Raw genomic sequence first — 15,177 nt, 5'->3', positions numbered from 1 at the left:
ACTGGACCTGGGACCTCTGTCGTTATTAAGCACTGTCTAATTTGATCCCAAACAATTGCGGCACGCGATTGATGGGAGTGGGTCCTTTGTTGGCTCGACTGCTCTACTCGGAATGGGATTATGACGGAACGAGGCGTTGGTAGATACCCAAATATATGCATAGATGTTCTTTTGTTTCTTGCCTCATCCCTGTCGTTACTCGGCTTGGAAGAAATACGTGTCGGGAGGTCCGTCGCCAGACGGATGTTATGGAGGGTTACCTGGTGTGCGAAGGTCAATCTCTCGTTTGCACTTGTGCTCTACGTCTTCCATATGTTGTTTCTGAACTTGTCCTCACAACACAGTCTTTCTCAGAATAGGATGTATGCAATGCGATATGCAATTTGCTGTGGGTCTTCAGAGTACCAATAGGAATACATGTAACGGTTATCGCGAGTAACAAATCCGAAAAGTAGGCAAAAAAGAGCTCTTCATCGCTTGCGCAGTATTCACTATAGTGGCCCGTTTCCCAGGAACATCAATCACAACTCGCGCGCCCCAACTCGATCATCCGCCACCCGCATGCGAAGAAATATCGCAACAGCCCAGTCCCATAATTTCCGAGTAATAACGAAGACGGGTACTTCCGGTTCATTTTCTCGAGTCAGATGTAACTGAAGCAGAAGTGAGGACATGCTCACGAAACTCGCAACGGAAACAACTAGTAGAGCTGCCGCTGTTTCACGCTTAATCATGGCGCGGTTTTGAGTGGCATGGTAAAGGAACGTGAGGGTCTCCATGGGAGAAGCAAGGTGTCAGTCATTCTTCTCAATTCAGCGGCGTGGTTGTGAAGTGGCAGACTTACGGTTGTGATGGATATCCAGGCTGGAAGGAGAAGGCGCGGATCTGATGATGCACCCGAAAGGTAGAGGACCCATGAAGAGATATAAGCAATCAGTCCGTTGGTGGTAAGGAGACGAATAACAACAGCCGGCGGGGTATAATTCAAAAGCCTATAGAATGAATATAAGTCTCAGCATGGGATATTGATATGTAGAGGGGCTGAGACACAAACTCACCATCGAGACATCATACAATCAGCAAAGAAATACGAAAGGTAAGCGGATGCACAGCACTAGAGTAGGTATTCGTTAGTTCACCGTTCCGTAAAGATGGTCGTGCGTGGACGTTGGGATTTGCATGGGATTTTCATGCCCATAATTCTGCCGCCAGAGAGGGTCATACATACCCACATAATCGCCAGGGCCACCTCGGTCACCCGGAATCTTCTTTCAACATCCCACTCTTGATTGATACTATCGACAATCGCCGCCGTCCAACCCTCATGCCCCATTCCCGCCTGGATGTGGAGTAATTCAGCCAGGAAGGTGAAGGCACACCGGAGCCCCCACCATGCTGCCGGCACCGTGCTCAGTGCCCGACAGATCAGGAGAGGGAGGTACCACTTCCGGTCTACTCCCAAGATGACAGCCACTCGCGGATGCAAGGCGGAGGGAACCGTTGCGTGACCGGAATCATTGCTGCTGGGGGTCGGGGGAGTAGAGGGGTCGGGGGACGGCGGGACGATAGCGGCGGCGGCGGCTGGGGAAGCCACCTCTTTTTCGTAGGCGTCCACCGGGAAGTTGGAGATTGAGGCCAAAAGTTGCGAGCGCAAGTCCGGATCGAGAGTACTCAAACGGACAGCTTCAGGGGGATATCGGGCGTGGGGAGAGAAGGGCGGGGGAGCATCACGAGGAGGAGCCAGCCTTATGATACGGCATATGCGGCCGTTGCGCAGAAGGATTGAGAAACTGGTGAGAGAACAAAGACTGAAAGCGATAGGAGTCAATCCTATCGAGGACTATCCTGTAAATAAGGTCGGTTTCTATCCGCGAAGATGACGGATTGTTGACAAGAAGTCGGGTTCCGAGCACCACAGCACAGAGCACAGTCAAAGACAAGACGGCTTCATGTGCCAGCGATAGATCCGTCCTTCAGGAAGCTGTCGATAGAGTCGACGCCATGACCTAGCGTGCGAATCGGAGAAGCACAGCTGGCCGAACGGACTGAGAAACGGCAGGCGGAGTTGATATCACGTGAGCCATCCGTCGGGATTTCTTTTGCGGTCTTGATCATTGGTTCTCTCCAACTCGACTCTCAATTCATTCTGCTCGAGGTTCTCGTGGCCTTTCTTCACAATGGCATCCTCGCTGTCAAAGGGGCCCGTCTTTACGGCCGTCCGCTCCAATAACGTCATTTTCCAACTGTACTCATGTCAATGCCGGTTCTTTTCGCACTCGCCCCAACGCAGTGCCATGCGGGGAATTCCTGAAAACATTGCCATCAAGCAACCAGCTCAGCCGAGTATGGCGACGAGGGGGATGGGCTTATCAAGGTCTGAATTGCCTCAGGATATTGGGTTGCTGCCAGGCACATACGTTCGCCCGCTCTGGAGGGATATGCCTTCGATCTTTCAACAACCGCAGGAGCGTCTGCAATTGGAGTGGCTTTGGTTGAAGTCAGGATTCCAAAATTTCTTGGGGTATGCTGTTGCCTTTCACTGCTCGTTGTATTCTCGTCTTTTGCGACAATCAAAAACGCGGAGGGCCGCGATGCGCACAAGTGGTCTGCTGGGATGGCTCAAGAAACTAACTGGCGGACAGTCTTGTTGCCTACTGCAAATGGTTCAATTCAGGTTTACCACTCCGCCTGAAGGAGCGTCGACAGGCTGCTCGTGAGCTCCATCAGCGCATGTACTCTGCGTTCGCCAAGTAAGTTTTACCCAATCCACACGGCGTGGGTGTTTGGGATGCTGATGATACCATCCATCACATAGGGGCGACATCAGTACCTTGCGCAAGGTTTGCTGCACCGGCCTTGCCAACAACCTTTCCTCCCGTATCGCCAACCGCTCCAGGGATGAGAAGGTCAGCTGGTCTCTTGACAAATACAACCGCACTCCAGCAACTCTTCTCACCGGAATCCGTGTCTTGTCTGACCGTGCTACTCAAATCCCCGAGATCCCCGATTCTGGAGTGCGACAGGTCGTGGTGCGTATCACAAGCAGACAGTCCACTGGGAAGTCCAGGGTGGTCAAGACGGGCAAGTCCGAAGTCTCCGTCGAGTCTGCCGCACCGCCTAAGCAGCAAGACTGCACCGAATACATCGTTCTCCAGAAGCTTCGGTGGTATGGCGAGGAGGAGGACTGGCGCATTTGGGGCCACGCTACGCCTACCACCGTGGAAGATCTCGCTAACCCCATGTTCGTCTCCGGCCTGACGTTTGCGGAGCGTATGGAAGCCATGAAGGAACAGTTTCAAGGAAAGAAATAAGCCCCGTCATACACAGAAAATACGCCAGTAGCCATATAATTACCCGCCAAATGGCAGACTCCTGGCGCTCATCTCCAGAATGAGCGGGAGGTATGTCATTGCCTCGTCACGACGTACAAAAAGTGCCTTAGCTTTTCGTTGAGAATCTCATCTCACCTCATCTTTCCCCCTTACAGGATCATACTGTGCCTCTGACAGTCAACTTCGATTCTACCCGTGTCTTAAAACTACCCATGTTCCGGGTTTTTGCATTCTCACCATTCAGCGGGCTCTCGAAGAAATTCGCATTGCCACACTTCACCATTTGTACTATATCCGACTGTTGCTGTTATTTCCATCTTGTAATTATCCAACAGGCCTCATCAATTCAATCATAGAAAGAACGTGTCATGATCAAACTGAACTGCAGAGGAAGTGATTGCGCTAAATCCACTAGAATTACATTATAGGCAAGTAATGATATCTCATCAGGATATTTCACCGGTCCAAGTATCACTATATACATTTGTTAGAGAAAGAAAAGTGGTTTGCAATGCAAGGCAAAAGAAGCAAGATGATCATGGTCTTTTCTCGGGGAGTGACTAATCATCGTCGAAGATCTGGAAAGTGTTTAAAAGAACCGTTTCTATAACACGGACTTGCCAACCAGCGTCGGCGACGTTGCCGCCGGAACTGGCGCCCATGAGAGTAGGCCTAATAACAGAATATATGGTTAGCTTTCACACGGCACCCAACAATCCGAATACCTTGGCTTACCCGAAACAGATGGCAATGTTTCCTGCGTTCATACGGTTTTGGGTGTAATGTTCTTGCACCTTATTGAGATGCTAAAATTAAGTAGATCAGATTTTGGACTCTAGAAGGTATGGGGCTAAGAAGAACATACCAGAATCAAGGCTCTCAATGTGGCGTAGTGTGCATCTGGAAGACTATTTACAAGCGCATGAAGCGAGTCTCGACGCTGAACATCATCGTCAATACCTGAAGCATACGTTAGTACCATAAAATAAAGAACGTCTTGAGATCGTGGATTTATAGCCTTACGGGCTGCATTTATGAAGTCAGAATAAGACTGCGACGTGAACAGAGGGTCGGGCAAATCTCTAAAGAACTGCTTGAGTAATCCAGCAACACTGTTCACGTCATGATAGAAATTTTCCGGATTTGTAAAATCGACCTGCGATGAATCTGATCATGAAATATTAGAGCGAGATCTCTACAGCTGCATGACAAGGGCTAACCCACCATTGTCGAAAAGTTGCTTCATCTGGTTGATATGATTCGCACTTCCGGAAAGTCGGTAAATGCCCTCCATATCCAAACCAAAAAGTTCAATAGCTTGGAAACATTGGTAGACAATCATAGGAACGGCAGTTCCATCTCTCAAATACAAATCTTCCAGGGAAACTCCGAAGACGGGTTTCAATGGGGGAAGATGCTGCTGGAAGTTTCCTGAAGTTCCTCCAGCTGGTGGTAACGGGCTCGGTGCCGCTGCCATGGGTGGCGGATTTAAGGGTTGCTTTTCTGGCACGGCTGGGCCGTCACTCACCGGATACGGCGGCTGGAGTGTTGAGGATGAGTATGAATCCGGATTGTGAGGGTAAGATGACTGCTGAGTGCTTGGAATGGGAGCCGCAGTTGGTGCTGGTGCTGGTGCGGGGGATTGTTGAGAAGACTGAGCCGGAAGATGTTGCTGGGAAAACGATTGAAGCAACATCGACGAATTACGTTTGTTTTGTGTACTGGTTTGGGAGGCCGGAACAACAGGCCCAGTAGTACCTCCAAGCGTCTAAGGGTAGGGGTTAATAGATAGCGACAAAGACGGGGCTTATGGAACTTACCGGATGGCGTTCATACTTAATCTGATCCGAAGTTACCGCCCCAGGATTATTCTGATGGCTCAGCACATAATCGCGGTAGTCTTTCTCATTATCAATCTCTTGAATAACTTCAGAGAGACTCTTCGGTGCGGCAGCAGCATTCACCGCACTATCTTTCAGGGGGCTGATAGACAAGCCCTGGCCCAGCAAGAGCTTCTCATTAAATGTTGCTAAGCATAGTCAGTAACTAAAACGTGGTGTTATGGATATCGAGAAAGTATAAGCGTACCGAACTTTTGCATCTGCAATGTAAGGCCAGAGTCACACTGTGTAATCAATTCTTGGATTTTGTGCACAGCTTGAGGTCGGTGGGTGGAAACCAGCTCCTGCCGCGCTGCTTGGGCAGCTTGTACCTTGGACGCATAATCCGAGTCTGCATTTTGAACTTTGCGTAACAGCTCTTCCTCATGCTGAGCGGCCGACTTTGGACCCTTCAGACCAAATTTCCCACCTTGCTTATCGCCTGTCTTCACTCGATCGTATTGCTCCGCAAGCGACTCGTATTTAGCCTTCGCTTTCTCCGCTGCTGCCTCCGCCTCCATCACTCTCTTTTCCGCATTCAGACCGGTTTGTTTCCACTGCTTGCGACCCCGCTCGATATTCGACGCCAACTCATGAAGATTATCAGCCATTTGCTGCAGGGACACCGCGAACTGTAGTCCATGATCCGCCATGCGGTCATGGAATCGACTCAGGTCATTATGGCTCTGGCTATAGGTGCCTTGACGGTTATCGGTGCGGACAGATGCATCGAGGAGAGAGCGGGATAATTTTCGCAAGCCTTGAGCATGCTCCTCTTCTAGAGAAGATCGCTTTTTGAGGAATGTTGAGAAATCCTGGATTATCTCTAGTCAGAACTATGGCCACATTAAGGGGTCGCTGATCCATGGACGAACCCTAGCCGAGGCGACGCTCTGTTTCAACCGGGTCAGGAGGGTGGTAATACCGATCTATGTAATACAATTCCGAATCAGTAATCTAGCAATTCAACGATTGAACCTAATAGATGATCATGTACATCTGAATAAACAACTTTGTCCATACGAGCCTTGAGCTCGTCCGAGATCGCCGGCGTCGCCGAGTGGCCTGCGGAATCAGCACTTGCTGGTGGCGCATCGGCATCTCGCGAGGAGGGCGCAGAAGGCGCAGGGCCATCGTGGAGACTGACGTCTGCCATAGAGAATAACAATACGAGTAGCGAATGATAGAGAAAACGAATAGGGCACTGGAAGCAGAAAGATAGAAATGAAGTTGGTTTTGTAGATCGCGGAAGCCTAATGATAGTATCAACGGATAACGTAAGTTAGTGTTGGTTAAAGCAGTTTGGAAGCATACTGTAATGGTCGGGCGGTGGGGGTGGAGGCAGAATGTACCTAATTTAGGTAAATGGCGGTTCAGGTACCAAAAACCATTACACACCTTACGCTTCTCGGATTAGTGTTCTAAGCAAGATGTGGCAGTGTCACCGACGTCATTAGGGTTCGATGTTCTGTCTTCCCGTGACCTTTAGATAGTACTAATACTAGTACTAGTAGTCGTACGGAGTATGATGCATTTCTTGGCCGAGAGTATAGATCCATATTCATACATGTAGAAGAAAGGTTAGTCCTCTTGGGAGCTATTTGGCATGATTCGTTATACTATAGCATGGACGGATGGTGGTAAATAAGCAATGGGCATCGTATTGAATACAGTGGATATCATTATTTCATCAGTATGATGTACGAGTATCCATGGAGTGGAGGAACTGGAGAGGTGGAAATCCGCTCAAATCAGCTCCACAAATAAGTAGATACTGTACTGCGTAGTAGTGCCTCAGGCCATTGATGAGTCAGCCCGTCAGCAACCGCCGAGTTTCGCGACACTTCAACACCTAAACTTTTCTTCCGATTTCCGGCACATAACCTTTGGTTCCTTGACCGTTTCCTTCGTTTTGCATGTGTTAATGGGCCCCGCGGTTCCATACCGGCGGGCGACGTCTGATTTATACTGATGGACCTGGAGTTTCGGGGTGTCATGGCACCGCATGGGCTGGCTACACATGCGAGTCTCTTAACGCCCTCGGGCACCCCCAGCGACCTTCGGAACAACCCCAGAATGCCCCGGCCCGTCACAGGTTTCGATCTATCAGCCAGGAATTCCGAACCTTGCGAAATGGAGAAGATTCCCCCAATCACGGGGAAGCGCCGGGGTGGTAGTAGAAAGGCTTGTAATGAGTGTAAACAGCAAAAGGTAAGCCTGCATCCACCACTTCCCTCCTCTAGCCTATCTCTCTCCAGATTAAATAAGCGTATCGCACCTCCTAATTCTGGCCTTGGACTCCACTGTCGTTTCTTACTATCTCTTCACGAACCACTGGCTAAACATGGGGGTTCGAACACCGTAGTTGCGGTGTGATATCGTACAGACGCCCGCCGCAGCGTGCTCACGCTGTCGGCGACTTCAGATAGAATGCAAGGTCGAACCTAGCTTCAAGCGCATTTCGAAAAGAAGGTAAAACTTGGCCAGCTAACCCCAAGCCAAGCGAATCCTACCATGGCTGACTGTGCTTCAAACAGGCGCAATGCAGAGATGGAAAAGGAAATCGCAGAGCTCCGTCGACGACTAGCTACTTCTGCTGATCATCCTCATGGCGTGGAAGCAACAGTTAGCGATGAGCTATCCCCATGCTCAGAAGAGGTGTTCTGTGGCCCTGGTTCGGCCGTTTCGAACAGAACACGAACCCTATCTGCTCCGCTGGAAGCGCAACCTCTGGCAACCCCCTTAACCATCCAGAGGGGTGCTTCCATTATGTCCCAGGAGGATAATATGTGGAGGTTAGAAGACGTCTCATTGCCCCGACCAAGAGTCGCACGTTTATTTGAACAGTAATCAGTTCCCTCCCTAGATCCAGGCCCCTGTCAGCCCTAACGTTAGGCCAGGTACTTCAAATATTATCATCCCTTCCTGCCGCTTTTGAATCCCCAAAAGCCTCCTGAAGAGTATCTTCGTCGTTGCCCCTTACAGGCATGGACGATTATCTGTGTCGCAAGTCGAAGGGCTCCATCAGAGCCTGGTCTTCTCACTGCACTCTCTGGCCCCTTTAGTCGGCTCCTGTGGTCGACTATTACGGGGGTTCCGCAGGACTATCGTGTGGTGAAAGCTCTTTGTCTTCTCTGCACGTGGCCGCTCCCCACGACAAGTCAAAGAACCGACGCGACCTTTATGCTTAGCGGATTAATGATGCAGATTGCCATGCAATTGGGGTTGCACCGGCCGGTGCAACCGGAGGAGTTCACAACCTTCCGCATGGAAGTCCAAGGGGAGGCTGTAAAAGATCGAATACAAACATGGGCCATATGTAATATTGTAGCTCAAAAGTAAGTAATCTTGCTCTATGGTGATGGTCCGTAGCGCTATTGCTCACTGTTACTAGTGTTGCTACTGGTTACGGGCAACCGCCTGGCACTATCTACGACTGGGCGCTCGAGCCAGCGTCTCTCCAAGACGCGGATTATCACCCTTCCCATGACCTCCAAACTCGGTTGCGTATTGAGAAGTTCTGTGATCGAGTGACGAAGTCATTGTACAGTAGTAAACCTGAACCTGCGGAGTTTATTAGCTCTGAGAAGTTGTTGATTGTGCAGCTGTTGGAAAATGAGCTGAGAGACATGGAGGTCGACCTTGGCCGAGATATCTCTAGTATGTGTCACGTTTGCACCCCACTGTTTTCGAATGAGGTCTAACATGGTCTCCGTTAGACATCAACATGATCCATCTACGAGCAGCTGAGCTGCATTTGCGGTACTTTGTATTTTTAGGTTCTAACCCACGAAGCGACGATTTAACGAAACTCTTCATTGCCACCACGTCATTCCTTGGACGAGTATTAGACCTCGAAACATCTCCTGGGGAGCTAATTGGCCATGCGACTAATTACATTCTTCAAATGATCGTATCTGCTGCGTTTGCCTTGATGAAGCTGTTGAAAAGTGACTTTAGCCGCCACATCGACTTCGATCATGGGAAGCTTCTGTTCAACGGGGCTATTTCGGCCATTCGGCGAATTAGCGTCATGGATCACGATCGTCCGGTGCGCCTGGCCGATATTTTGGCTCAGATGTGGAATGCGGGGGGCTCCGATCCCAGCGGAGAGGAGGCTCTACTGCTGAAGGTGCGCTGCCGAATGAGTATGAGCCACGTCTATGATACCGTTTGGCGTTGGCGGCAACGATTTCGGCCGATCAAGAGCGTCGAAGATGCTCAAGGTATATCACCTCATTTCCCCGTCTTTCCTTATTCCTCATACCTGTAGCTAATCGGCGCAGCTTCTTTAGCCAACCCGAATCTGTCGGCGACGGCTGGACCTGTTTCTCGACAGGACGATTCACTAGAGGACCCCGGGTTGATGTACGCGCCCAACTTCGACCAAGGAGGAGCATTTATCAGCGAGGTCGGATTTTCCGAAGTGTTTGATTCTCTCAACTGGGTGTTTGACGGCATTCCGGACTCATTTGTTGCTCCTCCCGTTATGTAGACGTACTTGTGTATCACCATTTGGGTGGGAGCTCGTTCGACCCTAATAACGTTTCCGCGTAAGAGGGAATATCAAAAGAAAAGTTCATTGTGGATACGAGATTCATTGTATATACTTTTTTAGCTAGAAATGCAATGCAATAGCAGTTGGGGATCCAACCGCTTTCATAAACCACATACCAATCTGGTTAGTCATCGCGCAGGGATGAATCGAACCCGCCTCCGCATATCCTGTCGGTCGACCATGACACCCCTGTTGCTTCCTGCGTGGTCTGGATCATCTCTCTTACATATGCTCAATCAGACTGGCAGACCTAGTAACTGAAAATCGCAAAATGGCTTCTGAAGAGGTGAATGTGGTGGCCATCATGTACCCTAAGCCCGGCAAGCATGACGAAGTAAGTTAAGTGCCCTTCACCACTACGGCTTAACATTTGTTATGCATTGCTTTATATGATGCATCTGATTTCTCTTTTGTGAAATTGGCAGCTGACAAGGAACAATGTCACTAGCTCTCAAGTCATATATCGGAACTAACCCGTCAAGTACATGCTACCGAGCCCGATACGTTAGTTTACTATGCCTTCTCTATAAAAGATGGAAATGAGATAATGGTCGTGGAAAGGTATGTTTGAACCACGCTGGCTAGTCTGAAATCCGACAGCTCATGGACCAACAGGTACAGAGACCAGGATGCGCTCCACATGCATCTGCTCAGTCCACATTTCCAGGAATTTGGTAGCAAAGCGGCTGGGCTTATGGAGCGGCCGTACGATGTGAAGGTTGGGCATGGGATTCTTCCTTCTTCGGTTGGCGTTACTCGCGTTCAGTCATAATCTTTCACAGTTCTTCAGTTTTCCCTCTTTTCTCTCTTTTTTTCTCTCTCTTCTATATTTCCTTTTGGTTTCTCCAACGGTAGTGTATTTCTTTTGTCCTTTGGTTAGTAGCAGCATAGTGATGGTTGGCTCGCCAGTGAATAGGGAGTAATACAATGGAATGATGTTATAGTATATTCCACGGATGGGATAGACCCGGAGGGATCGTCCAGCTCCAATCCGATTGAGCGCCACCCTGTAGGGCCATGCATACTTGGCTTGCATGATATCACACCGGGATGGAGGCATAAGTGCGGAGACTCCAACCAGTCGCAAACAATGGATGGGATCTAAAAATACCGGGTTGGGGAGGAGGTTTCGGTTTTTTGGTGGCGGTCAACGCAGCCCACTACCAATGGTGGTGGCTGTCATCCGTTTGGCTTTTATTTTTTCCATCTTTATGGGATACTTAATTTGAGTCTTTTAGATGCGTATGCCCCATTGGAATGTAAACTGGCATCTCTATGTACCTTAACGGCGAGTCTTATTTTCTGCTTTGATAGTGAAGGGTTCAGGGTACGGTACGGTAATGCTTTGATGTTGAATGTATGGATGTATGTACATAGCACACAAGTCCATACATACATACATACAGACAGTATGTATCTGCTTTGTTTTCTACGATAAGAGCAATAGGTACTCCGTATACTAACTATGGTAAGTGTTATGTAAGTCCGTCATGAACGAAACTTCTGGTACCGCCCCTGAACCAAACTTCCTCAGCGACTGTACCTTGGATACCGGCCAGTAAGTGCAAAAAGTTGGATATAATAATAGAAAGGGCCACAAAACTGACAACCAGCATGAGGTGTGATTCGAGAGGAAGGCAGATGGAGAGGTAGAGAACGATTGCCAGTCAGGATACAGGAAACGACCGTCCAAGTATCATCCTGTAACCAGGCTAACAAACTAAAAGTTGGTTTAGTGTTGCCAAAATCCCCAGCCGACTCGACCTTAAGCAAGACGGTGCAGTTCGCCCTCGGATTTTCCCCGTGTCATTGGCGCTTAACAACCAGCCATTCAGTGTTCATTTCCCCTGTCTTGTGAAAGTTCTAGGGTTTAGTCCATAGGTAGTAAGAAGCTATCGATGTAGGATGATTTGGGGCTCTCCCCGTCACGCAAACCAGCCGAGGAAGGAAAATCTGATATTCGCGTCATAATATCAGAGAAAGCAATATAGTTGGCTGGTTGGGATTGAATTGATGGAGTTGGTAGATTAAATTAATTAATTAATTTTTGATTTATATTTATTATTATTTTTTTTTTATTTTATTTTCTTTACTTGGAGTACCTTAAAATTCAGGTGAGCTATCGACTCAGGCAAAGCTCTCCCTTTACGTTGCCCCCTCCTCTATTTCCCCCTCTCGCTCTTCTTCCTTTCAAGTTTCTCCCTCTTCTTCCTCTTCTCCTCGAACTCTCTCCGCACTCCCATTCGCTGTCTACCGCATTTGGTGGTCGTTCGGGTTCAAATTCACCTTCTCCACCTTCTCTTCTTCATAATTCTCTATATTTTTCTTCATATTATTTGATTATCTTTATCCCATTTATCGATCCCATAGCGTCCTGTGATTCGCCGTGTTGAATATCGATCTATCTTCCCTCTGCGTTTTATCCGATTTGCAGATACCCGTCCACGTTGCTTTTCCACCGCCAACAACCCACCTCCTTATAACGCCCTGACCGTCGTCCATTTGCCAGTTCGTCCGCTGCGCATCTCTCATCGCTGCAATTGTCCCCTTTGCGTCCTTCTATCGCAGATTTTGAAAGAATGGCGACCGGTCCCGCTACCCAATCTTTGAAGGTCAGCCCTCGCCAGCTTTCCCGTGGCTTATCTGTCGATCGATCACACCGCGGCTAATAGACGACTATGTACAGTGTGTAGTCACTGGTGACGGTGCTGTTGGAAAAGTAAGTCAAAATGTCTCTATGGCGATTTCCGGTCCATTTGTCCCCTCCATCAGCTAATCTTAGACCCAATTAGACATGTCTCCTGATCTCCTACACAACCAACGCTTTCCCTGGGGAGTATATACCGACCGTGTCCGTGGCCCCTCTGTTCCCTGTATCCGTCTAAAACGAATTCGTGGTTGACCTGGACTCCAGATTTGACAACTACACGGCTAGTGTGATGGTAGATGGCCGACCGATTAGCCTAGGACTCTGGGATACTGCTGGGCAGGAAGATTATGACCGACTTCGCCCGTTGTCCTATCCGCAAACCGATGTCTTTCTCATCTGCTTCTCCATCGTCAGCCCTCCGTCGTTCGACAACGTCAAAGCTAAGGTGCTTACTCCCAAGCGATGCCTCATGGAAAACTCGCCCCCGGTGTCGATCGCGTCCAGCCTAACTAATCTCTATACAGTGGTTCCCGGAGATTGAACACCACGCCCCCAATGTCCCCATCATCCTGGTCGGGACGAAGCTCGACCTGAGAGACGACCGAGCGACGACAGACGCCCTTCGTCAACGAAAGATGGAACCTGTTTCCTATGAACAAGCCCTCGCCGTGGCCAAGGAAATCCGTGCACACAAGTATCTTGAATGTTCGGCTCTGACACAGCGTAATCTGAAGAGCGTCTTCGACGAAGCTATCCGGTAAGTCGACCCACGCCAACACGAGATTTGGGGTTCTGGGGTTAACTTTCCTGGATCTAGTGCTGTTCTCAATCCACGACCCGCCACGAAGCCGAAGAAGAGCAAATGTTTGATTCTGTAGATCGATTCTTATAATTTCCTCCCGACTATAATATAAAGGACTAATACGGCGTCTGGGTTGTTGGGGAATTTATTCCCTATGATGACAATATCTTTCAATTCTCTTGTTCCTTATTCACTGGCTGCATTTTTCCATCCTTGGCTCGATGCTACGATTTTGATGTTGTTTTGGGAGCCCAGATGCTCTGACCCCTCATCTCTTTACCCCTCCTTTAATTCAATATAAAGATGTAACACGCCATACAATATCATGCAATGATTGTCGCTTGATGGGGTTGTGACTTGCTTTTTCTCTCCTGTTGTTTCGGTATTTGTCTCGGGGGGAGTTGGTCTCCTAGAGGGGTGTAGCGACAAACACAATGCATGCTGCGGGTGTAATTGCGATGGATGCATCTTAGCGAACGCTAGTCATTTGGAAATGGACGATTATGCATTCAAAGTCTTGCTTTTTCTCTCCTTTTTTTTTTATAAAAAAATTCCTGTCTTACGCTTTTCACCTAGTATCCGCCGGAAGAAAGAGAACGGAAAGGATATCTCTATAAACTGAACATAAGAACAAACACTTTTGACAGATCAACATGAGCCTACATGAAACTGAGAGCGGGGGTCACCGGGGAAAGAAGAAACTATGCCATGCGGCTTAATCGACTGGGGTGGACACCCGCATATTCATCAACACCAGTTTCTTCAGCCTTGGTTTTCCTCTCCCTCTCCTGCTGGATAGACTTTGCGTTGCGCTGCCTCTCTTCGAAAAGCTTCTTGTTCTTCGCTTCGATCTTAGCTTTGCGGTTATCGTTGTTACCGCCACCACCAGCACTATTAAGAGGGTGAGTAAGGTGTACAGTAGACGGGAATTAGTACAGGACGGATACATACGTCAATTCAACATTGATCCTCCGGGGGGGATACTTCTTATCATCGAACATCGAGTGGTGATACAACTTGAGGCAGGTCTTCATGCGATCGTAATTATCGAACTCAATGAAGCCGAACCCACGGCACTTGGTCGGCTTCTCCTTTTGAGTAGCAACACGTACTGAGACCGGGGCAATCTTTTCGAAGTGGGCGGACAAGGACTCATGGTTGGCAGAGTAGGGAAGATTTCCTAGCCAAGCATATTAGGAATGATGGATTATTCATGGGGAAAGACTGGTCGAACGTACCGACAAAGCAAATGAACCGGGAGCCTTTCTGCTTAGGGGTGTCATTTTCAGCAGGTTCGGCTTGAGATTGCTGCCCGTTGGACTCCGGCTGCTGCTCTTGGGTCTCGGCTTTCTTCTGTTCCTTTCTGGCCTTCTTTTCTTGTTTCGCTTTCTCTTTCCGCTCTTTCTTCTCCTGGGCCTTCTTATCTGCCTTATTGTCACTCTCCTGGGTTGGCTTCTCATCCACATCCATTGCATCGGCGGTTTCCTGCTTCTTTTCTTCAGCACCGTTTACCTCCGGCGCATCCTCCTCGCTCTCATCCTTCTTCTCTTTCTTTTCTTTCTTCTCCTTCTTTTCCTTTTTCTCTTTCTTGTCCTTCTTGTCCTTCTTATCCTTCTTCTCTTTCTTCTCTTTCTTGTCCGATTTGGTCTGCTCCTCAGCACCGGTTTCCTCCTTCACATCTTCCACAACGTCCTTCGACTTGCGCTTCTTCTCCTTCTTCTCCTCGCGCTTTGCCTTCTTTCCCTCGGGCTCAATGGCCTCCTCGGGGTTATTTTCGACGATCTTGCGCTTCTTGTCACCCATGTTGTTTATAATGGTCCCGCAAATTGGATTAAAAATAGGAAGGCGAACAAATAAGATGCAAAAATATAGCTCCGATATATCAGCCACGTAAATAAATTAGAGAAGAAAGGAACCCCCCGAAAAAAATGCAAAGATAATAATGACGAAGAAAA

General features: G+C 48.7%; 7 protein-coding genes across 7 annotated transcripts; 4 read left to right on the top strand and 3 right to left on the bottom strand.

Moving 5' to 3' along the window:
• Window positions 1–521: 521 nt before the first annotated feature.
• Window positions 522–2,236, bottom strand: BDV38DRAFT_280983 (N-glycosylation protein-domain-containing protein; the record flags this gene model as incomplete). The annotated part of the gene is made up of 5 exons (XM_032059438.1): window positions 522–773; window positions 845–992; window positions 1,059–1,114; window positions 1,229–1,808; window positions 2,076–2,236. 5 exons carry the CDS (start codon window positions 2,234–2,236, stop codon window positions 522–524), a joined length of 1,197 nt encoding a protein of 398 aa, XP_031915695.1.
• A 58-nt stretch (window positions 2,237–2,294) lies between these two features.
• Window positions 2,295–3,311, top strand: BDV38DRAFT_280982 (uncharacterized protein; the record flags this gene model as incomplete). The annotated part of the gene is made up of 3 exons (XM_032059437.1): window positions 2,295–2,521; window positions 2,643–2,750; window positions 2,816–3,311. The coding sequence occupies 3 exons, from the start codon at window positions 2,295–2,297 to the stop codon at window positions 3,309–3,311; spliced, it is 831 nt and encodes a 276-aa protein (XP_031915694.1).
• Window positions 3,312–3,892: 581 nt separating this feature from the next.
• On the bottom strand, window positions 3,893–6,368 carry rgd1 (putative Rho GTPase activator (Rgd1); the record flags this gene model as incomplete). The annotated part of the gene is made up of 9 exons (XM_032057030.1): window positions 3,893–4,004; window positions 4,068–4,138; window positions 4,198–4,292; window positions 4,356–4,499; window positions 4,557–5,100; window positions 5,153–5,361; window positions 5,421–6,027; window positions 6,088–6,141; window positions 6,210–6,368. 9 exons carry the CDS (start codon window positions 6,366–6,368, stop codon window positions 3,893–3,895), a joined length of 1,995 nt encoding a protein of 664 aa, XP_031915693.1.
• A 727-nt stretch (window positions 6,369–7,095) lies between these two features.
• On the top strand, window positions 7,096–9,943 carry BDV38DRAFT_241892 (transcription factor domain-containing protein). The gene is made up of 7 exons (XM_032054062.1): window positions 7,096–7,423; window positions 7,578–7,684; window positions 7,750–8,058; window positions 8,113–8,550; window positions 8,607–8,872; window positions 8,932–9,438; window positions 9,499–9,943. The coding sequence occupies exons 1-7, from the start codon at window positions 7,184–7,186 to the stop codon at window positions 9,705–9,707; spliced, it is 2,076 nt and encodes a 691-aa protein (XP_031915692.1). The 5' UTR covers window positions 7,096–7,183; the 3' UTR covers window positions 9,708–9,943.
• A 35-nt stretch (window positions 9,944–9,978) lies between these two features.
• BDV38DRAFT_45571 (putative quinol monooxygenase) lies at window positions 9,979–10,673 on the top strand. Its single transcript, XM_032063389.1, has 3 exons — window positions 9,979–10,104; window positions 10,219–10,331; window positions 10,386–10,673. Exons 1-3 carry the CDS (start codon window positions 10,042–10,044, stop codon window positions 10,540–10,542), a joined length of 333 nt encoding a protein of 110 aa, XP_031915691.1. The 5' UTR covers window positions 9,979–10,041; the 3' UTR covers window positions 10,543–10,673.
• Window positions 10,674–12,215: 1,542 nt separating this feature from the next.
• On the top strand, window positions 12,216–13,398 carry racA (putative Rho GTPase Rac). The gene is made up of 6 exons (XM_032063388.1): window positions 12,216–12,382; window positions 12,457–12,489; window positions 12,563–12,621; window positions 12,685–12,865; window positions 12,945–13,177; window positions 13,238–13,398. The coding sequence occupies exons 1-6, from the start codon at window positions 12,350–12,352 to the stop codon at window positions 13,296–13,298; spliced, it is 600 nt and encodes a 199-aa protein (XP_031915690.1). The 5' UTR covers window positions 12,216–12,349; the 3' UTR covers window positions 13,299–13,398.
• A 525-nt stretch (window positions 13,399–13,923) lies between these two features.
• Window positions 13,924–15,025, bottom strand: BDV38DRAFT_280977 (RNA-binding protein; the record flags this gene model as incomplete). Its single annotated transcript, XM_032059436.1, has 3 exons — window positions 13,924–14,113; window positions 14,174–14,402; window positions 14,461–15,025. 3 exons carry the CDS (start codon window positions 15,023–15,025, stop codon window positions 13,924–13,926), a joined length of 984 nt encoding a protein of 327 aa, XP_031915689.1.
• Window positions 15,026–15,177: the final 152 nt, after the last annotated feature.

The sequence above is a fragment of the Aspergillus pseudotamarii genome (genome assembly GCF_009193445.1).
Source record: "Aspergillus pseudotamarii strain CBS 117625 unplaced genomic scaffold BDV38scaffold_15, whole genome shotgun sequence".
In the NCBI taxonomy this organism is placed as follows: domain Eukaryota; kingdom Fungi; phylum Ascomycota; class Eurotiomycetes; order Eurotiales; family Aspergillaceae; genus Aspergillus; species Aspergillus pseudotamarii.
Note: the sequence above shows the minus strand (reverse complement) of the source record. Positions and strands in the feature narration are given on the sequence as shown.